General features: G+C 38.0%; 1 protein-coding gene across 1 annotated transcript; it reads right to left on the bottom strand.

Moving 5' to 3' along the window:
- Nucleotides 1-2,412: 2,412 nt before the first annotated feature.
- On the bottom strand, nucleotides 2,413-26,962 carry PUM3 (pumilio RNA binding family member 3). Its single transcript, XM_069001629.1, has 18 exons — nucleotides 26,887-26,962; nucleotides 26,558-26,664; nucleotides 24,530-24,712; nucleotides 22,709-22,844; nucleotides 21,899-21,974; nucleotides 21,096-21,189; nucleotides 20,832-20,898; nucleotides 20,111-20,285; nucleotides 18,392-18,495; nucleotides 17,806-17,884; nucleotides 16,066-16,164; nucleotides 15,005-15,058; nucleotides 13,347-13,427; nucleotides 11,325-11,467; nucleotides 10,329-10,551; nucleotides 9,201-9,288; nucleotides 7,234-7,324; nucleotides 2,413-2,665 (listed from the first exon to the last, which is right to left on the bottom strand). The coding sequence occupies exons 2-18, from the start codon at nucleotides 26,652-26,654 to the stop codon at nucleotides 2,536-2,538; spliced, it is 1,920 nt and encodes a 639-aa protein (XP_068857730.1). The 5' UTR covers nucleotides 26,655-26,664; nucleotides 26,887-26,962; the 3' UTR covers nucleotides 2,413-2,535.
- Between the last annotated feature and the right edge of the window lie 358 nt (nucleotides 26,963-27,320).

The raw sequence follows: 27,320 nt of genomic DNA on the forward strand, positions 1-27,320 counted from the left end.
GTTTACAAGCAGGAACACTTAATGCCATTGCCAATCAGATGCTGGAATTAAGTACATTTTCTAGATGTGTATGTTTAAGTATAAATAGTTTAAAGCAGTGAAATGCCCTGTTTCATCATTATAAGTAATCTCTTGCTTCTCACTGGTCCTGTCTGGGGGCAATATTTGTTAGTTCACAAAAAATTTTAAGATACCCAAATAGGCAAATTCATAAAAACAAATAAACCACAAACCCAATTGTAATTTGTAGCTTACTTAGGCTACTTTGGGCAGTACATAAATGTTATAGTTAAGAAAATGGTTTCTAACACTGTTTGTTTGTTTTCATCTGTTGATTTACGGATACTTTGCTGAATGTGCTCCCCTCTAATTCCACCTAAGCTTATGTGTGGGTGTAAATACTTAAAGGCTAATCACAATTAGAACTGCTTGGACCTGGCATTAAGTGTTCCTGCTTGTAAACCCATCCCCTCAGTTAGTGAAGGTTGCAGCTCACTAGTGTCTGTAACATAATTTTCTTTCGTGACAATAAACCAGATTGTTTTAATTAGCAACAGATAGTGAATTTAAATGGTAGTGAACTGTTATTAAGAAGTCTACGCTACTGCCAAAAAAGCCAACGTGAACAAAATATGCAACAGATTTATGCTGAATAATTACAGAAGTACAGAATCACAGAATGAATCAGTTTGGAAGGGCCTACAGTGGTCATTTGGTCCAACCTTCCTGCTCAAGCAAGGTCCTCCTAACAGCATGTGGCACAGGATTGTGTCCAGAGAGTTCTGGAATATCCCCAGTGAGAGGAGACTCCACAACCTCGCTGAGTAACCTGTTCCACTGCACAAAGAAGCTTTTCATCATGTTCAGGTGGAACTTCTGTGCAGCAGTTTCTGCCCATTGCCTCTTGTCCTATTGCTCAGCATCACCAAGAAGAGCCTGATCCATCTTCCTGGCACCCTCCCCTCAGACACTTACGGCATTGATGAGGTCCTGACTCAAATCATCTCAAGGCTGAGCAGGCCCAGTTCCCCCAGCCTATCCCCACTGGAGAGATGCTCCAACTCCTTGATGAACTTTGTAGCTCCAATTAGTGCTAGAGCAAAACAGGGAGGGCAAAAATATCCCCTTCTCAATTTTCACGTTATTGAGGGCAATAATCTAATGTTTAGAATCTGGCACAGATACAGGAGCAATGAAATTAAGTCATAGTTAGAGAAGGTGCTGATAAACTGAATAGCAAACAGCCAAGTAAGAATGTGTGCTTACATGAATCTGATGCTTTGATTTTGTGTTTTAACATCAGGGCCATACAGGTGCTCTCTAGAGAACCTGAGTATTTTACCTCATGCTAAGCATTCAAGTCTGAGACTCACACTGGGTGATCTGGTTGTGATGTGTGCTGAGCACTGCAGTTCCCCATGGACTGCAGGAGTAGTGGTGGATCATCATGACCTCTGTCAGTAAACACACTAATTTAAGAGATTGATTTCAAGTATGTAAAACATGGGAACTTAAACCAGTTTACTTAACCACTGGCAGCCAATCACTGGTAGCAGTATAGTACTTCATGTTGAGGAAACTGCTATGTTAGAAGTAATGCCTCACTCTCTGCCATTACAAATGGAGCCACATCTTGTCAAACTAAGCAGCAGAGAAGAGTAACTCCTACAATTGGAGATTTAATCAATCTGGTTCTCTGCTTGGATCAGTCCATCAGCATGACATTAAGCACCAGCAGGGTGGGTGTTCTATGAACGCCTTATGAAGGAAGTTCTGGGCTTTTTTCTAAATGGAGAAAATAAAATGTTGGCTTCATTTTTGTATATCAAAACAGGGCACAGGAAAAATCGATAGGATACTGATTTGATATCATCCAGAAGTTAATTCATCCCTCCCCCATTACCACAAAAAAAACAAAAAAAATCCCCAAATCCCTTGGGTTTATTAGGGCTTAAAAGCGTGTCGTTAGAAGACTTGAGCAAAACAAAACCAAACCCTGGTTCATTGAAATAGTCAGCTGTTCCTTCAGAACCTTCTCTGAAAAAAGTCAGAGACACTATTTTCATTCTATTCTTGTTAGGTCCTAGGGATGATAGCCTCCATCACAAGGTAAGGATGGGACTTGAGTAGTCTTCCTGGTTGTCTTCTGTTTTTAGGAAACCATGAGGAAAGGGGATTAAGACAAATATATTTGCCCATACACCGTATGTCCAGAACAGATGCTTGTGTTTCTATGGTAACTGTAACACAGGCAAATTTTAACAAGATTTAAAACATTTTTGTGCAAGTTATCAGGAAAGACTCAACTTCTTGATTATGTGTTCAGAAGTTTCCATTAGCTCTTAAATCTTGAGATTTCAGTCTCTGAGAACAATCTTCTACTGTGCACAACAGAATGAGTACAAACACAAATTGTTTTAGAAATTATTTAATATACAAATGCATACACTGCTTCTTAAAACAATCATGGTGCAAAATCTTATCAAATCTTAGTTGACTGCATTGATGTAAATAATCATTATAGGTTCATTTACACTAGGAAGTTAATTTCTCCAGTAATGCTTCTATCCCTTTTACATTTTTATTTTGCTTCAGCTTTGGGATGAGCTTTTTTAGTCCTTTTTTGACTGTGCTTGCCACATTTTCATCACTGCTCCGTAGAAGGCTGCAAGACACAGGAAAAAATGAAGGATATCAAAGGTCAGCATGCAGGTCACAGAAAAAGAAGCTGTCCATATAGGAGAATATAATGCAAGCCAGATGCTATCACCTCCTATTACAAAAAAGACATAAAACATTCCAGAAAATATGAAACATCAAGTTTCATAGCCACAGCCAACACAGGATAAATCAGTCTGCAAGGAACAGCTGATCTCAACTCAAAGCATGTTCAAATACTGGGTCAGACCAGGTTGTTCAGGGGTTCACCCAATCTGGGCTTCAAACCTGCCAGGCTAGAGACACCCCAAACTGCCTGCACCCCAGTCCCACTGCTGCACCGTCCTCATGGGGTAAAGGTTTCTCCGTATCTCCCACCTAAGCCTCTTGTGTTCCAGGTTGTGCCACTGCCTCTTGCTCTCTACTTATGCATGCACTGCTGTGAAAGGACCAGCTCTCCCTCACCTGTCCCATTGGTGCCAGGGATGCTGTTGGGAGCCCTTCTCCCAGCTGGAACAGCCCTGGTGGCACAGCTTCTCCTTCCAGGCCAAGGGATCCAACCCATGACTATGCCAGTCACCCTTCATGGAACTCACTCTGGCTGTTGATACCTTTCTTGTAATGGGTGTCCTAAAACTGGATGCAGTGAAGTACATCTAATATACATCAAGTACCTTCACTATTGCACTTTCATGCTACATTTAGTGAAGGACTATGGAGCCTTACCAGTTCTGTTCTCGTTTTAGATACTACTTTTGGAAAACAAACCAGATTTCCCAGATAAATTCTCTTCCTCAGAAACTTAAGCAGTCTTCCTGGTTGGGTTTCTTTTTTTTCAAAAGCTGTAAAATACTATCAGCTTAATAGTGACTGTCCTTCCTTTCTTCAGCTAACAGTGAAATGTTCTTGGGATTGAAACATAAGATCTGCAGAGTTAATGGCACACCTAACTGGCTACTTCAAAATGATGAGTGAACACTGCCTAGAAAAGTGTCTTCTACAGCCAGTGTGTGCAAAGCAGATCAGAATTACAAGTTTGACATACAAATAAACTAAGACTGGAAACAAATTATAACACCCATGTGCTGGTATGAAGTGGGCTGCATGATACTACAACTCCTTACAATCCCTAGGATTCTTCCAAGTGGCTCCCAAATTTGCATCCACCTAAAAGCTTGTTTCTTACCTACTTTTTAAACAAGGATTAGACATGGCAAACTGAACTGAGTAAGACATAAAGGAATTAACGTAGCTGAAAATGAGACTTAAATTTTGTCTCCTTTAGGATGCCAAATCCTATGCTGGATGGTGACACCATAGGCAGAAAAGCACTGGATGTGCACCGGACAACACTACTTTCAGCTACTTAATTCCCAGATTTTTATGACTATGACTATCAACTTTTAGCAGCAAATTGTGTTACACTTTTAGCCGTAATGGTATTATTTAATCAAGAGGCCTTCTTTAAAACTGAATTCAATACAGCTGAGGGTGGTATTTTCTCATCTCTTCTATGAGTCATATACCCCTGATAAAAGCAAGAAAGTCAAGAATCCGGACGAAGGATGTGCTGAATACGTTGGTAATTAACATGGAGAAGTATATATGTTTCACTCACCACAAGAGACGTGGAACACACAAAGTAGCAAGCCACTCGGGACAGCATTTTACTTATCTCTAAAAAGGCATGTCAACTTCTGACAGCTATACATGTAAAGCTGCTTTCAAACTCATAGTAACCACAGGTATGTTGAGACACTGTTCTTAATACAGAACATCTGCATGTTTGATAACACAGCCAAAAGACATAGTGACATAGTGGGGTATTTTAAATTACTATTCTGCAAGTTCTTACAAGGTCTAGAAAGCCAGCGCCTCTGTACTTTGTGGATATAAAACATAACTCCCACAGATTACAGAAACAAAGAAGTAAGTAACACATTCGGTGAAGTACGTTCTTATCCATTTTCTACCCTGATGCTACACATCATTTACAAATTAAAAAATAAACAGGAAAAGTCATATATAGGAGTTTAAACAGACAAGCATCTATGACATTCAAGTACTTACAACAGTTAATATGCTAGTCTGGACTGTGAGCTTGCAGAGGGTCCTCTCATGACCTCTGGGCTCCTCAAGATAGTACTAAGTCAGAACCAGGTGCCAGATATTTTTATAAAAATCAAAAGCAAGTAGGGCAAAGAAAGGAAAAGGTCCAGATGATACAGGTTACTGAGAAGCCAAGCATATGCAGCAACTGCTTATAACTGACAAATAAGCTTAAAGGACTAGATAGCCAAAAATCTTCGAATGAACTCATTAAGTAATTCTGAGTTTCAGATCTGCACATATGTGACAGATGGCTTCCGAAAGCCAACAACAAAAAAATCAATCACGGCTTTAGGAGGAACTAGCATTGTCTGAAAAGTACCTCTGTCTGAGGATTTGAGATTCTTTATGACAAAAGAAGTATCTGGGTTTTTTAAATGAAAAGGTTTTTAAAAACTCAACAATTATTTTATGTAAAAAAACCCCTACTGTTACCTTATACCAGACTAAATAAATCATTGCTGTGTGATTTAGGCAATCTCTTGACTTCAGTGCATGCAGTTAACTGAAAATGTGATTAATTACTATGTGAGGGTGAGGTAAGCAGGTGTCACCTGAAATGGAGCAAAAGGCATGGTTATGTTTGTGTGTTCTCAGCTGCCTAAACAAAAGAACATCATGCCTAAAAAGTCATCAAGAGAAGTTCAGTTTACAAAGGATTTAGATTTAAGTGAAATAAACCAAAAATCTACCAACAAAATTCCATTAAACAAACACTCCTACAATATACTTTTTTCTCTCTTTCCTGTTAGGTAAGTTTCAGTATGGGTGAAAATACTCCCAGTCTGGGAGATAAGATCCTCCGCTTGGTAACAAAGGACACTTGTCAAGGCCCCACCTGTAGTGACATGAGTAACAGCAGAGAAGGAGAAAGACTGCCATTCCTCACAGACTTTTCCACAAAATTCACCACTACTGTGCTAGTTTCTTTAACAAGCAATTACTAGTTTCCTCTTTTATCTCTAAGTCTTCAACATCTATTAAAAGACTATTGTCACAGTGATTGCTGAACAGTTATTAGTGTTAAATATGACAAAAAAATCTAATAATTTACTTTACAACTTTATTTGGACAATCTCAACAGCTTAGTACAAACACCAGCAACATCCCATGCTAAATTAATCTATTCAGCCTTGACTTAAAGGAAGAACGTCCAAGCATTAATACAGTGTCACTGAATAAGCCTTTCTAACAAAACTTCACTGAACATCTGTGCACAGGATCAGATAACTCAAAGGCATTAGGTGCATCTGCTGAATTCTAAAGGCCTGTTATAAGAGGCAAAGAAAGAGCATTACCATTGTGGCAGCTGAACAATCTTAACAGTCAGATACATATGACTAGTAAGACGTTGTATGAACTGGTTTTGTATCTGGATTGAAACTACTCTTCTACTACCAGTTCTTCACACTAGTGATCTGACTGATAATGACTAAATAAAAATTAGAATTAAACTCAGATTAACTAACAGAAGTGAAAATGGCTTTTGATTCACCTTGCAAAAGAGCATGAACATCAAAGTAGCCCTACTCTAAACTGATAAAGATCAGAGATGGAAAGCAAACAGCAAGGAATCTAAAGTAACTTTAGGAGAGGGAAAAGTGGAGCAGAAAAAAGAGATCAAGGGATTTCATTTTCAAAATCATGTTGTCTGTTTGAATTGTTTGCTGATTTTGGTTCAGTGAAAGTCTTTACGAGGTGCCAGAAGGGCAAGGCTGACACACAAGTTCCACAACACAGACCACACACTTCAGGTTATAGGACAAAACCTTGGGTTTCTATGACCTGATACTGACAGGTAGCTACAAAGAGGAAGCAGAGATGATTAACACTGCAGTTCACATTTGATAAAACAAAATGTTAACGTTAATCTGATCCCAGTGGGGTGTTTTTGATCTCACTAGCTGCATGGTTCATTGCTTCAAATTTGTGAGCCAGTTAGCTCATCATAGGCCTTTGCATAATCTATTATGTGTGGTCTCTTCCAAACACTTCTCTACTTCAGTATGAGAACGTTTTAGCCTTTGCAATTAAGGCATCAACACAAAGCAGTAATTCACCAAAACAAACAAAACAAAACAATTTCTGGATTTTTGTACGCTGCCACCAGTCCCAGGTAGTTAATTATTCTAATGTAGCTATTTGTGGACTGCTCTTCTGAGAGTTTTGTGCTTGTAAAACAAGACATGGTAGGCACAATTTTAAAAATAATTTTGTTCAAAATCTTCAGATTTTCTGATACTGAGCTGTTTCTTAGTACCACAAAAGATGGAGCTCAAGGAATAACCTATGGAAACTCTGGTGTGAATTTTTCTAATCCCTGTTTCATTCAAGACTTGCCAGTTGCATTCAAGATAGCACACGCTAAATGTCATTTTGTTGGCAGAAATTTCAACTGATGTTCTCTCAGCTGTTCAAGAAATTAACAATGTAATCTAACCAGAATTAGCCATGTGCCTTACTTACCAACAAAGAATAATGGCCCCTCGATTTACTTCTGCCCAGGTCTTCAGATTCTCAACACCAACATGTTCCACCAGTGTTCTTCCAAAGCAAACTGTAAAATATGGGAAAGAAACAGGGGAGGAAAAAAATTAGACAATATCTTTCTACAAAGAACCCTGTTCAAAGTTTTCCGTAGTCACGACTTAATCATATTGTATTTAGTCCCCCAAGTATTCACAAAGTTCTGCTCCCTCAAAATAATTCACTGTTCAATGCAATGCAGACCTTTATAGATATAAGACTACTTCCAAGTACTGCATGGGATTTGTTAGACAACAGCAGCACTGTGTGACAGTTTACTATTATAAAGTATTCAAACTTGTTTGTTTTTTAAAAAGGGTGTAAAAGGCTATTAATATCTTAGAGAAGGCATACAGTCCAAAGACAGAACTTGGCAAGAATCACAGAATCATTCTGAATGAAAAGATCATTGTATGCAATATACTAAATACACACACACCTCTGTTGAAAAATGCTACATTTTTAAGCATCTGACTCTACAACTAAAGGAAAAGAATTTGAACATAGGTTACTTAAAATTTCAGAGCTAATCCTTCATTGATGCAAAAACTTAGTCTTTTTCAGCTGCACTGATAATCCAGGGATCTATTTCTTCAGTGGCTTTGAAAGCCTAAGTTGACTTCAGATTCATTACACTAATGACACGTAAAACAAGGAACCTAGGCTGACTTTAAGGCCCCAGAATAATGTAAAGAACTGAACTTCACGGAAACAGTTCTTACAATGTGGCATGCTGAGCAAACTTACCAGTAAACAATGAAAAAAACCCCACCCAACCCCAACAAACTCCAACCTCCAAACACTGAAGCTATTTTTCACTGTCACTTTAGATTCTAATTCCACCTGAAGACAGGTCAGATTTTATACTACTTGTTCCCCATGTGATAACAATTTGCTTGGGGCTTAATGCCAATTAAATAAACTCAGAGCACCAATTCTGAATGGTACTTTTTGGAGGAAACCAAAGGGAACAGCATGCAATTAAACTGGAAATTGTACAATTTTAACAGAAATAAATCCAGATTACTATCACCATTTCATATAAGCAAGTATCTGAAAGACACTCATAAAACTTTTCTTTTGCACATTTTTAGTCATCTACTTGAGAAGCAGGAAAACAGACTACTTCCAGAAATATTTAATAAAGCACAACTAACATTTTTAAAGGAAACATATCTGAATGTTGCAAGAGGAAAAGAAATAAAATGTTTAACAAGATCTGATAATTCTACATAGAAAAAAAACACAGAAGAAGTTCCCTCAGATTACACTTTGCCAACCACACACATTCATTTTTTGAGCTTTTTGTATGAGAAAAATAATCACTATTAGGATAGAGTGATACACACAAAAGATTTTACAGTTATGTAATAACATAAGTTTAAAAGCTAAAATAAGATGAGAACATCTGTGCCCAATATCTGCCTTATGGAACATAAACTAGCAAAGATGTCCTATTTTTGTGCACAAATTATTTTAGTAACAGTTACAAAGCATTAACCCAGCAGCACTAATGAACAAAGTAAAGATTACAACCTGGCTTACGAGCACTAATGAAACAGGGGTTCCTGTAAGAAGGACTTCACTGTTTCTATTATTATCCTTAAACAACTGTGTAATTTAGCAAAGCTATCAAGACATTTTAAGCACAGAAATGAACTCCGTCCCAAATACACATTAAAGCCCTGAAAAAAACCCAACCACTGCTTGCATTGCAAAAAAAGCAAACATATCCTTGGCATTATGTTTGAATAGCAGCTCACAACAGCAAAAAGATAGAAACAATTATGTTAAATTTTCCATATACTAGTATACCCAAAGAAATAAATGCAACAATCTCATTTGAGGTCAGATAGCCAATTACTCTGAAGTCAATCTGATCAAATAAAGCTGTATTTCCAACATACCTTCTTTTCCACTCTCCCTCATTTTTTCATCTTGTTCTATTAACCATTTCAAAACTAGATGGCCTGCTGGATGTTCTGCAATGTGAAGCTTTAAGGGGAATAGACAAATCAAAACAAAATTATTTAGTGGTGTTGTTTCAAAATGCAGTTACACATCTGGCCATTAATATTTCTGTTTGATTTATTCACTCTGCCATCACACTGATTCACAACCAAAGCAAATATGAACAAGTTTGATGCACGTTTCTTGCTACTCATTCAAATTGACCAGTTTAACTTTTACTATATTCCCTGTAACATTTAACTTTCAGTAATATAAACAATATCAACCAACACTTCAACCATCCTTCCAAGGATTTTATTCATAATAAGCAGAATGTCCTGGTCTAACTTCCTCTGCCAGAATTTCCAGACCTTTCACATTTCCACACTTGAAAATTCACTACAGTATGGTTCACAAAAAGCCACAGAAAACATATGTAGTTCACATAAAATTTCATAAAACGTGTATCAAAGAAGAGGAAAGACAGAGCTAAAACACCCCCACTATGAAAATCTGGAGGATATCTATTTTAAATATAGCGTACATTGTATTTTTTTGTTTTCTAATCTACAGACACATATATGATGAGCTTAACAAAGTAGGGGAGGGATGCTCTTTGGAGAGAAGGTCATATTGTGAAGACAAAGAGCTCTTATCTAAGATCTTTCCTTGCATGGAGATATGCACACCTGAAAGGTAAGAGATCCCGTCCCTCTTAGTGTAAACAGTCAAATGACCTATAAAACTTTGCTAAGTGCTTGATTGCACAATGATAACATCAAAAGAGAGACTGTGTAACATGTCAGCTACCTTCCCACTAAGTGTTCAAAGCAGTTCTGAAGATTGAAGATCATAAAGCATCTTGCCCTACAACTCATACAAAATGCTGTCTCAAACCACCATCACTCCAGATGCACTAATAATAAACTATGAAATCAACAAATCAGAAAATGGGATCACATCTAATGTGTAAGTGCTATCAGGGCAGTATACTGATGTTTTACACAAAGGAAAACAAGACCAGACTTCATTTTAGTAATACAGAAGATCTGCAAGATCTCAGCACCTTGTCTTCTGTACATTACCTGTCCATCACGGCCCCCTGGAACCAGCTCTTCTGCTGCTAAATTAGCAATTGCATCTAGTGCAGGCTGGATGTCACCAAGAGCTGTTCTTAAAATATCAGCAACCAAGACAAAGGTAGCTTTGTCTATCACTACTTCTTGGGTATGTTCTTGCAAATATTCTAGCAAAGGTGAGGAAATGGCTTCCAGGAGTTCATGGCGACGGAGTTCAGTATTCTTCTTACTGATGAAAGAGACAGCACATTACTCAGATTTGCACCGTATGCACATCAAGTAACAAGAAATTTCAGAACATCTGTGCTATTTGAGACATAGAAATTACTGCTAGATTAAAATACAGGCATTATTGTTCCCTTTGTTCCATGTACAATTAAACGCATGTTGGACACAGAATTTAAGAACACATGGAGTGAGAAAGTGTTTAAAGCTGACTGCCTCAAAAGCTCATAGAGTTTTTTCTTGTTAGTGACATTTACCATTTCTTTTCACTTTTCTATCTCAGCTATGGAGATGTATTTTTTCCACAGCTTATTAGTCATCTATAATTACTCCTTCTTCAAAAGCTGATAAGCATCAATGTCAATACCAGAGCCTGAAATCAAATTAACAATTTCCATTTTTATTGCTAGTTTTTGAGACATACTTGTATGCTACCCAAAGCATCAGTAGTGCATGTTTCAAATTTTCTTCTACACTAGATTTGATACATGAGCTTACACAGTATATATCACAACACTTGCCCTTTACAAAACAGGCAAATGCTGATCTCCAGTACACTGTTGGTTACCAATCCTTGTACATGAAATTTAACAAAAAAACCCAAGAAAAAAATAAGGACAGATTAACATATCTAATAATGCTTATGTATTATTTATATATATTTATTACATTACTTAGATTTATTATGAAGAAAAGTTGAAATTAAATCATGACAGAAAGTTGCATTAATTCTTCTGGACTCTAAGAAAAACAATTTAACTTTCGTATCTGAGTTACCTATAGGCATTTCCATCTCCCTGCTGCAGAAGTGTGATGATTTCTGGAACAAAATGTGCAGGATCTCTAGGATTTAGCAAGTACAACACCACCTTCTTTCCATATTTGTTGTTTATTATATCAGGCAAAGAAGCCTTTATTTCCTGTGAGAGTAAACGGACCACAACAAAACATTAATGAAATAACAGCTCTTGGTCACTGCCAGTATCAGAACTGTGAAAAAGTACCAGGAGAAACTCCAAATGACAGCAACATGCTATCTCATGTTGGTAATGTCTCCCTTTTTTGGAGTCCTCATAAAAGAAGGATTTTGTACTAAAATCTGCCTGAATCCTTACTCTTGCCAAGTGCTCAACATACAGTTCCAATCACAAACAAAAGTTCAAAGCCCCACACACATACTTTGGTCCAGGATTAAGATTCCATGGACCTGAGAGATGATGAGAAGAAAAAGCCTTCCTCGAGAGGATTTAAAGAGCTTAAAACCTTCTTTTACCTACGAATTCTCAGCCATACTGCCAACACACATAAACGATGAATTTTGCAATACTACCAAAAAAAAAACCTACCCCAAACCAACAAAAGCAGCACCCAAAAAAATAAAAATACAAAAACCCCCTTGCTTTTTCTCCCCCTTCAGTCTTTACTAGTTTTTTTACCTTCCTAAAGCTAATGCTTTTTTATGGACAGAATTATAATCTCTATAAGGTATTTTAGAAGTCTAACTGCTCTTTGACGTAATTTTAAAGATTGGTTTCCTCTACAGAATGTGCTTCACTGCTTGATTTTAAGATACCCTTACCTCTCATCTGCTACTAGTGTTCATTCACTATTTGAAGAGCTGGTTTGACCCTAAGATTTTCTTTTTCCTTTTCCTGCCATCCTTTCCTCATTCTCAACCTCACATAAACCCTGATGGGCCAACTGTGTATGTATGAAGGCCACTTCTTGTTATCCTTTTTCTGTCCAGATTGATGCGGTAGGATGACTTAACAGTAAACATCCCATTACCTTTGATGATGGATTAATTCTTGACCTCAGATGATTCTGCAATTAGGTGACATCTTGGAAGCTCAGGTAAAGACATAGTATCTGAACTAATGAACTCTCCAGAAAGCAGAGTGCTTGTTACGCAGTACAGGAACTGCTCAAATATCTCATACTAAGCACAGATACATCAGAAATTATTTCCTTAGACCTTTCCCAGAAGTTGTCACATTCCAGACCAGGCTCTGGGAACCAAACCCAGCTGCAATCACAGCTTAAATACTTGAGGAACAAAAGCCACCTCCACATGAAGATGCTTTCATCTCTCCAGATCCACTAGAGGCCCAGTCTACAGGCCAAATCTTCATGCTAGGCTACAAATTCCCAACTGGCCCCCATACAAAGCTGCTCTAGAAGATTTGTTTCTATTTTTCAAAACAAGAAAGAAACTCATCAGAACCACTTTCTCCTCATATTCTTTCTCCACATGAAGAACACTTGCCTCACTTTATCTCCCAGCCACTTCCATTAAACCAGCCAGCCCTTACAGCTATAGCATGAGTACTACTGCAAACAGATTACAGTATGTACATCAATGTTTTTTCTGCTTACAGGATGCAAATATTTTTGCCAGTAAAATCAATAAGGTAACATCACCATTCTGAAGTTTTCCACCAACTTAATCTCTTGAAATACTAGTAAAGCTCAAGTTTCTATGATAAAAGACATCAACTTTAAAGAGACTCCAGTCACCCATCTTCCAGAATGAACATGTACTAAAAGGAAAAATTTCAGCAAGCAGTGAACCTAGTTTAAACACTAATTCAAATAAATCATTAAAACATATGAAAGTGCTAAGGTCTGCTATGAAAAGAAAAAACTAATCATGATACATTAATATAAGGAAACAGAAAAGATGAGAAGTATTCAAATAGTCTAAAAAAGCAGATGGATTCCTACTTTCATCCTCCTATAGACTGAAAAACACATTGACACTATTTAATATACTATTTTAGGAAAAATTCAATTACTTACTGATATAATTAACTGCTTCACAAGTTTAGTGTCATCAATGCAATCAAATGCTGCCAGCAAGACCAGATGAGAAAATTCACCCTGCAAAGATGAGACATCAGAAACTGCATGCAATCAACTTTTATGAATATAGTAATTTACTTAGAATCAGTATTTCTGAGAGTTTATCTCAAACATACACAACATGAAGCACAAGCAAATTCTGACTACTGTCATAAAATGAGAGAAGTCCAACATTTAGGTTTTCTCTAAAACCAAGGCTTGTTAAGAGAAATACGTTGTTAGAACAAAAAGGTAGATCTTTCATTTCAAGTGAATATACTGCTTTATCATATTCAAGCTATTAACCTAATCATACTGTATTATCAACATTTGAAATCACAGTATTTTCCCTACAGGAACATTACATACAGACTTTATTTCTATCACAGATTTGCTTAAAACTGAACTAAGTCACAAACAATGTTTTTGGAGATCGTATCTCTGCAATGAGCCATACGGTCTCTACTGCCTTTCTGGAGATGAAGTCTCCAGCACACTCAAAAGGGCACAACCGAATTCACTTTTATGTCAGTGAGGCTCTATGTCAAAGTGAAGCCAGAACTTCTGTGCTCCAGTGTTGTGCCAGCTGTTATTTACCCACTGTCTCATACTTCCATATAATATATAATTTATAAAATGGAACAACTCATTTATTCCAGTACTAGAAAATTACGGAAACATTATCTAGACTAGTGGCCCTCAAAGTAGGCTGCACAAGACAATCCATTGAGGTGCAGAAAGCAAATATTCTTGGCATCATTAATAAACAAATAAAAATAGCCTCTGGTTACTTTTATCTCATCCTTTCAAATTTTCTGTTCCTGTGTACATTTTATAACGTATACTATTACAGCAGTAAAGGTATGTAATTTATACATAGCTATATATATTGGGGATGCATGCCCAGGATGTGATTAAAAACACTTGAAGGCCACTGACTGAGACCACAATAACTATTAGCAAATAAAAAACCACAGCAAGCAGGAAGGGAAGTTTAAAAAGCTGCTCTTTACAGCTGCAGGTTTGCCCAAATCCATGAAATCTGGTTGCAACTGTTACGCTGCTGGTGCTGCAGTCTCCAAATACATATGTTATTCATTAAAAAATAAAACAGACTTCATCCACTGTATGCTACTCCAGCATTAATTTATTTTGAAGCTTCCTGACTTGAAAAAAAAATTGGGAATCTTCTAAGAAATATACACGTTCAAAGAGCCTTTCCAGTAACATCTCCAACACATCTGGATTTTTCTTCCTCCTCTTTATACATGCTGTTTTACTCCCAACCAAGGAGAAATAACCAATGACCCATATGAAGATGAAATATAAAGTTGGGATCAACAACAGAAAAAGTAGGAAGAAAACCAAGGAATAATAATGAACTCAGCCACTTCAATGAAGCATAGTACTACCTGTAGTGCCCACAACAAAGCTTCTTGGTGTGTCTCTAAATATTCTGTACAGCTTGATTATTTTATATTATCTAATACATCACCACTATTTTAAGACTAGTTTTATTAAGATCTCAACGTTGTTCCCAGTACCAAAGAATATTCAAACTAGCCTCTATCAAATCCCTTATTTGACTATGAAATAAATGGTTAATGAACACTCACCGTTGCTATTTTTTCAATATACGTCTTCATAGTTTTCACAATGACTTTTCTGTCCTATCCAAAAGGAAAGAGGAAACTCAAATGAGCCCAGAATACCAGTGATTCTGAGTAACTAAACTGCTATTTACACCTTTCAAAAACATAACCTTCAATTTGCTTTCTAAAGCAAAGGCTATCTACCGAAGACTAACACTTTATTGTCTACACCTAGAACCAGTATGAAAAGTTAAACTCAAATTGCGACTTGATTCCAGAGAGATTTGCAAGTCCAGAGATTATTTGCAAGTCCAGACCACCAATTGGAGGTGTCAAAAAAACTTGGAAAGTAACCCAACAAACCCAAAACCACCATATATGTTCACTCATATTTTGTTCATTAATTAAAGAACGCATTTCATCTTTTCATTTGGAAAGAAACACATTAAACAGGACCTGAAACTCTAGCTTGTCTTAAACGCCTATTACTAGCAAGAATATTTTGTCAGAAAGTTTTCTTCCTGTACTTCTGGCTCTTGGAATCACTGCTCAGTGTTCTTTAGATCCATTACTATGCCTAGATCCTAGGAACTTAATTTTTTTTCTGCATTCTTTAACAAGTAGACTATTTTAATAACGCATCTTTTTTATTTTTTACTACAGAAAAACATAGGAGGGATTACAGTATTTCCAAGAGGTGATGACATGCATTACACCTAAAGTATTTCTGGATACTGTATCAGCAGATGAAACTAAAGTTCTTTACTGTCCTCTCCCTACTGACAATTTCACTTGTATTATGAAATCTATGGGACAAATGAAATGCCAATAACCTTACAATGGAAAAGTGACTCTATGTATTACTGCCAAAACCTCTGCTAAAAATAAAAGGAGATCCTTCCACTATAAAAGTTCTAATGAAAGCATTTGATTCACAAAAAAACACTGCTCAAGTTTGCTAGTAGATAAAAAAGGATCAGTTTTAAACCTTACTCTGAAATTGTTAATTGCATGAAAATGTGCACAAGCAGAAGGACCCATGTGGGCAGTCAGAGAGGACTAATTAGAGGGAAACCAAACAGTACCTTGGGAGTGCCATGCCATAAACAGTGCATTGCTACTCGGGCTCCATCATGAGTGTGTGCCAGGTAGATGACAGCCTCTCTAATAGCTTCTATCATTTCCTAGGGAAGAAAAGGTGATAAAGCAAAAAGATTAAAGAGAAGGCTTGAGGATCTCAAGGCAGGTGGGCAAGGGCCTGAAATGATTTTTTTTTTGTCTGCCCACACTATATTGCATCACTGGCTCTACAGAACTACTCTCCTTTCCTTGACCTATGAAAAACTGCCTCAAGAGGAGTCCAACAGACTGTAAATGACAGAAGCTTTCTGTCTTTAAAACTACACTGTTCATCGTAAACATGCTATGAAATCACAACTGTATTGAAGCTTGTCAACTGTCCTATTACAAAAGATTCAAGAAAGGGTGCTCAGAACTGAGACAGAACTTAGACACAAAGAAGAAATCTTTGCAGGTGATGCATATTCATACATACAGAGTACTAGTCAGAAAGAAGAACTAAAAAGTCATTGAAGCACCAGGTTATGTTATAAATCAGGTATTACAAGACTTAGCCAAAAGTTGTGTCTTCATATCAAAGGAAAGAGATTTTCTGAAGCTGTCTGACAAATAATACCATCAGCCAAAGGAAAAAAAGGAAACCAAATCAAACAATCCCCTCTCAGGTTACTAGATACTACTTCTGTTACTATCCACTAGATTTGCTTGAAGTACAGCTCCACCTATCCTTGTTTCTATCCCTAGTTCTTCTTGCTCTCTAGCCAAAGGCTCCAAGCCTTTTACCAATTATTTGCAAACTGCTCAGTCACAACACAATTAGTGTCACTAGGTGTAAGCACAGGCAGGAACAGATCTGCCAAAGGAGTTTCCAAATCCCAAAGAGCATGTCCATATACTACTACATTTGCACAGAAAGCCAAGCAAGGAGATAGGCCATTATTCCCCTGATTCACACAAGTCTGGAAATCCAAAAGCATTCTCAGACATAGCATTACATGAAACCATGCACAGGAATGTTCTGGACTCTGAAGAGTTGGACTCAGAAGAGTCCACTTCCCTACTCCTAGCTCTGGGTTTATTAACTAATAAAGAAGTATTCAGGAGTCCGGTCTAGCAGAAAGAGGTAAGAGACAGCAAGTTTAGAAGGGTCCACCTGATTTGAAGTGAGATGGTTCTGAGCTGCAGAACCAGGATGAGGCTGATGGACACACTTTGAAGACAGGTGAAGTCAAACAGGATACCAGCTTAACCCATGTCACATCACACAGATGGATTTATGCCTAAATCAAGACGTAATCTTAAACCTGCAATTTAATACATACATAGCAGACAATTTTGGTTGCTGACAGAAGGGTGAATCTCACTGTATTTTTGGACGACCACTGCAAGTCGTTAAGAAACTACACACCGGAAAGCTAAACTACAGCAAGCAATGGTCCTCACTGTAATTATTCCCCAGCTACTAAGAAGGATAATTTACAGGAAGAGAGGAAACATCTAAGTCATCTCATTTTTTTAAAAAAATTCAAGTATCACATACATTATTGTGAAAGTTCACTATGACTATAAATCTCCATACAACACTACTCTCCAGTCATCTATCTAGAATCACCAGATGTATAGAACTCTATCAAAGAAAGATGTGTATTTTTGTCTAATCAACTTACAACATTTTCATAAGAAGATAAAAAACTGAAAGGCACTGAAAGGCAAAAGAAGACAAAAAGCAAAATGAAGATACTTACAGATCTTTGTTTCGGAAGAGCGTAAGTGAAGAAGTCCAAAAATACTTTATGTACCAGTGAGTGCTTTATCACCGCCTCTCTGTATTTGGATAGACAAAAATAAGCAACAAGTTCCCCAACATTTTAACATATGCTAGCAATAACTCATTTGTATTTTAAAAAGTTAGGCAGCATGGTGAGAGAGAACACATGGTCATTTTGGATTAGATGTTTGACATTTACAATATATGGAAGATTTAACCAAAACTTACAAATTATAGAACCTATTATCCTATAAAGACCACTGGACAAGCATATCTAATAATGCATTATGGAAATACATCACAGTGCAGCATTTCTACCAATTCTCTGTCTGGTACAGAGGACACTTTAATTCACAGAACTGGAGTTCAAAATTAAGATAAGATATTCATTATGACACCTGGGACAAAACCATAGACTATTCAGCACAGCAACGTTACAGCTTAAAAGAGTATCAGTAACACTGTCATCTGAACTTGTAAGAATACCAGTACCACTGTTCGTATGTCAGAAGCAAACTGGTTTGTGCTAGATTGTGACACCTTCAACCAACTTTTGTCCTTACTTTTGTGCCATTGGTGTAAGAATCTGCTTCATTTCCTCCAAGATGGCCTCTCTCTTTTCAGGTTGAGCTTCTAGCACTTTATCCAGTGTTGGGACAGCCGGTGACTGAAATGAATGCACAATCAGGGGCTTAATTGTACCAGTAAGTATCAGAGTTCAAAGGAAATTATAATGCTTAGACCTTTTCCCATCAAATTTCACTAGTATCAAAAACAAAATTAATTTTCTGCAAAACCAACAATTTTTACAATTTAAAAATAAAAAAGATGCATTTTTGAGTACGTCAGAAGCTGTAAACTTAAGTTTCTACAAATTAAATATCTCTCATTAGCAAACAAAAATCACTTCTGTGGACTGAGGTGCTTTTTGCCAGTTATACCAGCTCTTCATGCCATGGTCAGATACAAGGCAAAATACACAAAATTGGCATTGTGTTAAGGTGCTCCTGAGCTAAGCAGAAATCCTGCTTTACACATACATCAGAGGGCAACACAACAAGTCAATGAACTCAGAAGTTAACAAAGACCCAGGAAATTCCAGTTCAGGAACAGCAGAGAGGAGGGATATATACTATATACTTTACATACAGAAGTACTCCCTGGTATCTTAATGAAAGAATTACACCGGTAAGTCTTTTAAAATAATCTGTTGTTAAAAGGAAATCTGACTAGATTGACAATTAGAAGAAGCATTTTTTAAATGATCCCTGCAACTTTCAAAGACTACATTGCAACTTTGTATACACCTGCATTGTGTTGAGTCTGTTTTGCACTACAATCTATGGCTACTTCAAGCACTTATGCCAAAAATACCAGAATGATGGAAGCTAACTTCACTTGGTTTCATGGTCTGTTTGACTCTCAGTACAAATTAACAGCCCACAATCACAACAAACATGCCTCTCTACTACTCAATGCTGCAAAATGCCTAACTAAAACTTATGTTAGCAAAACACGGTTCAGAAATAAGCCGTTAACTTCTTAAGACAATTTACCAGAAATCTTGGGTATAAGTATGCTGTGTTGTACAACAGGTGAAAAAGTCATTCTAGTGGAATTAGTAATCGTGTAAAACAGTTCTGTACTTTGTGGGAAAATTTCTAACTCCAATGGATAGAACTTTCCAAGTCAGCAAAAATTAAAAACGGAATTCCAAAGAATGAAGGTTGTACTTTTTAAGAAGGTTCCAACTGCCTGGTGAGGATCTGCATCTAAATGGTTTCAATGGAGCTTGGACTGAAGTCCTACAGTCTCCACAGGAAAAGGAAACAGAGAAAAATTAAGCCAAAATAGAACACTGTATACAGGCCCAGTCTGCCCACACTCAGTGCTCAGGAGATATAAGGTAGTTCTGACCTAACAAGAGTTACCTAAAGTATTAATGAAGAATTACACCTAAGTCTTACCTCAGAAAGGATGATTTCAGCCTAGACACTATGAGAACTGAAACTACGTAACAAACTGTCTTTGATGTGCAGAGCAAGCTCATAGATGAACATAGCATATTTTACATAGTTCAAACTAAAAAAAACCCACAACAATTACATCTAAACTAGAAATGTGCAAGTAATCATTACATTTAAACATGCTCAACTAGACTACCTTTAGACAGCTGACAGAAAGAAATGTAATCAAAAGAAATAGGTAAGATAGGTAAGGCATTACTAACACAATACCTTAGGGGCTAAACTACCTTAAACTACAAAATACTGAAATACCACCTTGTAAACCTGGAAAGTGTTCCCATACAGTTCTTCTGTCAGCATATTCCTCTGCTCCAGAATGGCTTTGTCATTATATGCATATTCCACTACAGCACATGCTTCAGCATGACGGAGCATTTTTTTCACATGGCCTTTAAAACTTTTTATTATTTCTGCAACTTGTGCTTTTGTTCTGTTTTACAGGGAAATACAAATAGCAAGAGTTAAAACCTCTAGAGATAAGCTTATCTATTGATAGTTTTGTTTTTAGAAATACAGTCGTAAGTTTTATCATAGAAACCATGCAATTTATGAATCTGGATCAGCCTTATGGCACTTAGGAAAACATGTAAAGAAAGCCAGGAATCTAGAGAAATTATAAGGCATTTCAAGGGAAAGAAAACAGTGGATAAACTCTAGAGAATAAAGAATGCCATCCTGAAACACTTAGGAAAGAAAATGTTTAAAAGCCAGTCTTTTATATATAGCAAAGAGCAACTCTGAGAATACATGTGACCTTTTTTTAATCATGTTTTCCTTGACATGTACAGCATTAGGTTTACTTATTGCAAAAGGAAAAATAATGTTAGCATTCCTCTGCCTTAACTCTGTAATATTATAAAGATGTTTCCAGAGACATACTTTTTACTCATGATTGATCCACTATAGATTAAGAAGCAGCATTCATACTGGAAATGAAACAACACAAGACTGATGAGCAAACTCACTTAATACTCACCCATACATAAGAAACTTCTTCACAATATTTCTGGAATATTTTGACTTGCTCAACTCTACTAGGCTATCTAGAAGAAGGGAGAAGCATTCAGCTGGTTTATTTTTCTCTACAAAACAATGTCATTATTTAAATAAGTTTGAAGAATTCACTAGAAATGATGCATCAGTTGAGAAAAAAATGTAAAAATATTCAAGAGAAAACAAGACGGCTTGTTTAAATGCATCCTAACCACAATACAGAAGCATAAAAGTAAAATGAAAGTACCTTTCAATTCTTCAAATGTCTCTTGCCTTTGTTTCTCATTACCATACTGAATAAAGCACTGGATCACTCGAGTTGAATCATGTGCAAACGCCAGCTAAAGCAGAGAGGTATTTTGTTACTCTAGGCCCTTCAAAAGGCAGTAAGCACCATAATTATTTCAAAGTATGTGCTCTCTGGTATAGTTTCATGCCACGTATAATGCCAATTATAAATTAGAAAAACAGTTACCTGTTTATAACAAACCAAGACTCAGGGGTTTTACCCCTTTACAAATATGCTATCAAAGGAAATACAGACAACATTTGCAGCTGCTGATAATTAAGGACATGCACTAAGATTTTTCATACTGAAATAAAAACATTAAATGGTATCTCATTTTTTTTCCTCTTCTTTGTTATTTCAGAGTAAGTGTGATGATACAGTTCCGCTTCAGCATGGAATACCAAAAATTCAACATGTTCTTCACTGCAAATTTATACACTTCAAGAATAAAGCAGAACGACTTTTTAGTACAGTCAAGCATCAGGACAATAACTTCCCTAGAAAACTGCAAAGCAACAGTTGTTACTAATCAAACCTCTGAGTTCCTGAACCCCAGCTAACATCAAATTTCACTGGACTAAAGCTGCTTGGCACCCTTTTACAATAGCCAGCTGACAGACAAAGCATCCCAGGACTACAGTCCGAAAAACAGGTGCCAAATGTACTCTTTCAGCCCTGTTTTTCTTCTGTTTACTCACAGTTTCACCATTCTCTAAAGAAGATTTTGCAAATTTGTGCACTATGCCATTAGTTTTTCTTACATTTTTAATTTTCCCACGAAGAAGCTTCTGTAGTTCATTCATGAGCTTTTCCCGTTTCTCTTTATCACATTTCTTCCTACAAGCAAAAAAAAACCTAGTAAAACAATTTTAATTGAGGAAGCAGCTTATTTGTAGCATGATTCACTTAGATCTATAAATTAAAAAGCAAGACAGTACAAAATAAAAGCAGATTGGCTTCTGCCAATTCAAATTTACACAGTCATTCATTAAACCTGTACAGAGATATAATTAAGCTATTTCAGTTCCTGGAAATCAAACCAGAATGTCACACTTCATTCTTTTTTTGAGTAACAATATTTTTTTAAACATAAAGTTGCAGTCAGAGTTGCTTACAGATCCAAAGTTCTGTAAGCATGCAAAGCACAAACAATTAGAACAAGCAAAATTAACTTTTCTTGCTGTCATGGGGCACCAGTTCTAGAATTACACCCTCAGAGAGAGACAATGAACCTTCACAAAAAACTCACACAGTAATCCCACTGCAGGATCAGGGTGAATCAGTACACACTCTGTATTTCAGGGTTAAAAAAAAAAAAAAAAAAGGCAACTTCTTAAGCATTTACAAATTTTCAAATTTTAGCCTAAAATACAAGTTCAATCCCCACATTCCTAGGACTGTGGGTCACCATACTCTGTTTGAACTGCCTACAAAATTGCATGCAATGTTAATGCTCACCCAAAGAGATTCCGTTTGGAAATACAGTTTTATAAAATTACAAGATGAGAAAGACAGTGTTCTGGTAATTTATGACTAAAAGTCAACAGAGTGGAAGAAAAAAAAAACATTACCTTCTCACACTTTCCCATATTTGTTTTGATTTTATAATTATGTCATAATTGCTTTTATCATTAATTTGTCTGGTCTGCTTTAACTCTTTCCTTTGCTTTTTGAAGTCATTCCACTTTGGCTTCTTAGAATCTGACCCTTAGGACAAAAATAAATACATTTGCTACAGTCAACAAACGAGCAGCAATAGAATTCTTTATAAGTGTAAAGTATGGCAGTTCTATGACTTGAATTGCTAATGATTCAGGACCTTTGCCTGTAGTTACCTATCTAGCTAACATGAAACAATAAATACTGAAAAAATATGCTAAGCTAGCAATCACCACTTCTAGACTACTGGAAGAACAAGGCAAACAGTTCATTTTCCTTAAAGCTGTCAGATGATGCACCACAAATCTCTTAATAGCTTGAAAATTGACTGAAGATATACTTAGCAGCCTATGCCTGCCCCAATAATTCTCCCGTTTTAGTTCACCCTTAACACATGCATATGTTTTCCCTCTCTCAAAAGGAGAATCCTAACTCAAAGATAGATTTTCTGAAAACTCAAAAACAGAAAAAAATTAAAACCTTTTTACATGCCTAATCTTTCTACTCAGTCAAATTCCTTAAGCATGGGATTTTACTCTACAACCACTGTACACTGCCACACAATGAACTTGGGCAAAATAACATTATGAAAGGGCCATAAATTATGCATTAAAGACACAGCCTTAAAGTTTTAGAGTTTAAAGCACCACTCACTGGTGTTTAGTAGCATGTACTTAACTGTTTTACCCATTCAAGAACCCATGCCTTCCTTTCTACAAAGCATATTATTGATTTTTATATCACTCTCCTAAAGCAACAGTGCAAGAAAAATGCTTTGAGAGCAGTGCGATACAGAGGCTTTCATTTACTCTTATGAACAATATTTAAAGCTTTGTTGTGCATTTCCTTTTTTTTTTAAACAGCCTAACAGGAACATTCTATTGTTATTAGATTTTCAGATATCTAGTGCATATTCCACTTGAAGCCATTCTGCAAACATGAAGGAACAGCAACAATAAAATACTCAACATAACCTACTGTCCTTCAAACAAATGACATACTTCTGCTAGACTTCAAAACCCCTCACTTAAGATTCCATTTCTTGTTTTACAATACTGATTAACTGACGCAGTAGAGCTTTGCTTTACAGGAGAGGAAGGGACAAGATGAAGATCTCATGCAGAAAAAATTAATTTGAAAAATAAATCTATTTAAACATGATAAAACCAGACAACTATTTAGGCTTTCTGTATAAACAACAGAAGAAAAAAACGCCGTAAAACATAAAAGCAGCATTAACACCCACAATGCTTTTTTTTTTCTTAAAGGATGTGACCAGATAATCGGGACCACAGAAATGAAATAATGTCAAGTACAATCAACTTTGTTTCATTAATTTCTACTTCAAAGTTTATAGCAAGTACTTTTAGTCCAAAACACACTATAAAAAGCCCTGTGTTTTCAAATCATGTGTTAAAATTGCCAGTTTCTAGCTAACCACTTAACACTGCCATTAAACTAAACTGAGCTTTAGGATGGTATGACAATTTTTAAATTTGCTACTGTGTCTTTACTTTTGACTTCCAAGAAAATTCCAAACTGTTGATTTTCATGACTTCAGCCTCCAGCTTAGTCAAGTGAAGTAATTTCTCTCACAGCAAAGATTAAACAGGAAGTAAACCTGGAGTTATTCAACCAATTTGGAAATACAGAGGGAAAGAAGAAGATGTAGATAACAATGCGTTTCCCAAAACCTGGTTTCCACTGATACCCAGGCTTAAAAATCTGCTCACCTCCCTCTTCACCATCCTGGAGTTTTCTCTTCTTTGCAAACTTTCCTGGTTGCTGTTTATTCTTGAATTGTTTGACAGTAGATTTCCCAGGTCTTAACTGTCCTTTAACAAATTTCTTGGACATTGATTTAGGCTTTCCCTCCTCATCTCCTTTGTTAAAGACTTTCTTTGGTGGACCTGAATCTAATAACCAACACATAAGAAATTAAAATGCTATCATACAGTTATTGTTGCTTCAAAATCTAAAAAAACCAAAAATTACTGTAACAAAAATTTAACTACTTTGTAATAACAATTCTATATCTAACAAGAATTCTTACAGGCTTCTCAAAGCCGATGTTTCCACTGCAGCCCCTGGGTGTGTACATTTTCTCTAAGAAAGTTTGGCCCACGCATTATTTTCTGGGCAGCAGTGTTAACAGCTCAGGCATTAAAAGGATTATTCTATATTACAATTTTCACCATCCTGACACCAAGTCATTTTTTCATAGTTTATGATCAGAACTGTTTCAACATCATCTTGCTAAGACAGCAAGCAGTGAAAGGCATCTTCTCAGTCCTAACCTACAGCAGGTTCCCACCTACCATCACCTCTTACATAATTTTTTCTTAATGTGGGAATGGCAAGTCTAGAATCAAAAGGTTATGCACTTCACATTTTAAACTGAGAATATTTTAGGTGAATCAAATAGAGCTGAAGGGCTTGCAATGCAACCTGTTTAAAGTATTTCAGCAAGTTAGTGGCTCATACAGTCAGTACAGTTTTGAATCCAAGACAGAGTCATAGAATGGCTGTGGTCAGAAGGCACCACTCGAAGTCATCTGGTCCAACCCTCCTGCTCACACAGGGCCATGCAAAGCTGATTGCCCAGGACCATGTCTGGGTGGTTTTTGACTAGTCCAATGTGGTAAACTCCACCATCTCCCTGGGCAACCTGTGCCCATGCACAGTCACTCTGAGAGTAAAGAAGTTTTTCCTGGTCTTGAGAAGGAATCTCCTGTGTTTTAGTTTGTGCCCACTGTTCTCTGGTCCTGTCAATGGGCACTACTGGAAAGAGTCTGGCTCTGTCCTTGAACCCTCCCTTCAGATACCTGTATGCATTGAGATCCCCCTCAGTCTTGTCTTCCTCAAGCTGAACTGCCCCGGATGTCTCAGCCTTTGCTACTGTAAGAGATGCCCTGGTCCCTTCATTATCTTTGCAGCCCTTCACTGGGCTCCCTCCAGTACGTCTGTATCTCTGCTACACTGAAGGGCCACAGCTAGGACACAGCACTTGAAGAGAAGCCTCACCAGGGCTGAGGAGGGGGCAAGGGTCACAGCCCTCAATCTGCTGGCAGCACTCCTCCTAATGCAGCCCAGGATCCAATTAGCCACCAGAGAACATTGCCGGTTCATGTTCAACTCTGATCACCAGGAGCCTCTGGGCTTTCCCCAGTGTTTTTCAGTGCATGGAGCTGCTCCCCTCAAGCTGCAGGACTTAGCCCTTCGCTCCTTGATGAACTTCACCAGGCTTCTGCCAGCCAAGTTGTCCATCTGCTGACCTCCCCCTGGAGGGCAGCATGACCCTCCAGTGCATCTAATACTCCTTGCAGTTCTGTGTCACCTGTAAATATGAAGATGCCGCACTTTCAGATGCTGCCCCATCATCCAGGTCCTCCATGAAGCTGTTGAACAGAACTTGACCCTGTATTGCCTCCCGGGGTCTACTGCTAATCAGTGGCCTCCAAAGAGTATGCCAGTCTCTGGACCCAGCCGTTCAGCCACTTTTCAATCTACCTCACCAGCTGCTCTTGCAGCCCTTAGTTCATCAGCACTTCTGTGAGAATCTCATGGGAGAGAAGATACTGTCAAAGTCTTACTGAAATCCAGGTAGGCAACACCCACTTCTCGTTGCTTATCTGCCAAATTAGTCGTTTCAAGACATGAATTTAACAAAAGAGAAAAAAAAAAAAAGAACTCCAAGCATGCCAGTACACAACCATAACCATTCAGTGAGGACTCCTATTGGCGACTCTTCGCGTTCTTACCATTATCTTTTTTAAATTTCCTTTTCCCGTGCTGGACTTTTCCACGAGGTCCTTTTCCATTCTTCCCCACGAACTTCTTTTTGCCCTTGTTCTCCATCGCGGCAACACTGCAAATGGAGCAAGAGACAGCATTACTGGACCACCGCGGCTCCCTTCTGAGGAAAAGACAGCCTGTGCCTCCTGGTTAACAGCCATGGCGAAGTTAAACCCTCCCAGTGGGCGGTGGGGTACCAGACGCCGCGCACAGGCAGGGCAGCTCAGCCAGGCAAGCCCGCGGTCCCCGCTCCCCCGGACACCCAGCCCCGGCCCGCGGGCCCCGCCGCCCTCACCGCACACGTGCGGCCCGACCGCGCCTGCCGGCTGCCAGCGCCGGGCGCCGCTCCCCATTGGCCGCCGCGCCGCTGCCGCGCGACAGTGCCGCGCTGCCGTGCCGTACAGCGCGCCGGAGCGTCCCCGCGGCGCTTTCGGGCTGTGGAGGCTGGGACAGGCCGGAGCATCCGCCGGGCAGCGCCTCTGCGGAGAGGCACGTGGCGGGCAACAAGCCTCCGTGAGCCAGCAGTGTGCCTTTGGGGCCAGTGATATATCGGGGGGCATTAGGAAGAGTATTCCCAGCAGGCCGAAGGAGGTGATCCTGTGCATCTGCTCAGCCCTGTTAAGGCCTCACGTGGAGTGCTGGGTCCAGTTCTGGGCTCCTCAGGACAAGAGGGACATGGAGCTCCTGGAGCAGGTCCAGGGGAGGGCAAGAGAGGTGGCTAAGGGACTG

The sequence above is a fragment of the Aphelocoma coerulescens genome (genome assembly GCF_041296385.1).
Source record: "Aphelocoma coerulescens isolate FSJ_1873_10779 chromosome Z unlocalized genomic scaffold, UR_Acoe_1.0 ChrZ, whole genome shotgun sequence".
Classification (NCBI taxonomy): Eukaryota; Metazoa; Chordata; class Aves; order Passeriformes; family Corvidae; genus Aphelocoma; species Aphelocoma coerulescens.

Bases quoted from the DNA above. Each gene is read 5' to 3' on its own strand.
- PUM3 (XM_069001629.1), bottom strand. From the start codon at position 26,654: ATGGAGAACAAGGGCAAAAAGAAGTTCGTGGGGAAGAATGGAAAAGGA. The intron at 16,165-17,805 runs GTAAGTATCTTC...TTTCTTCCCTAG, and splicing joins CTCTTCCGAAACAAAGATCT to GAAATGATAGAAGCTATTAG. The intron at 11,468-13,346 runs GTAAGTAATTGA...TTACTCTCACAG, and splicing joins TGAAGCAGTTAATTATATCA to GAAATAAAGGCTTCTTTGCC.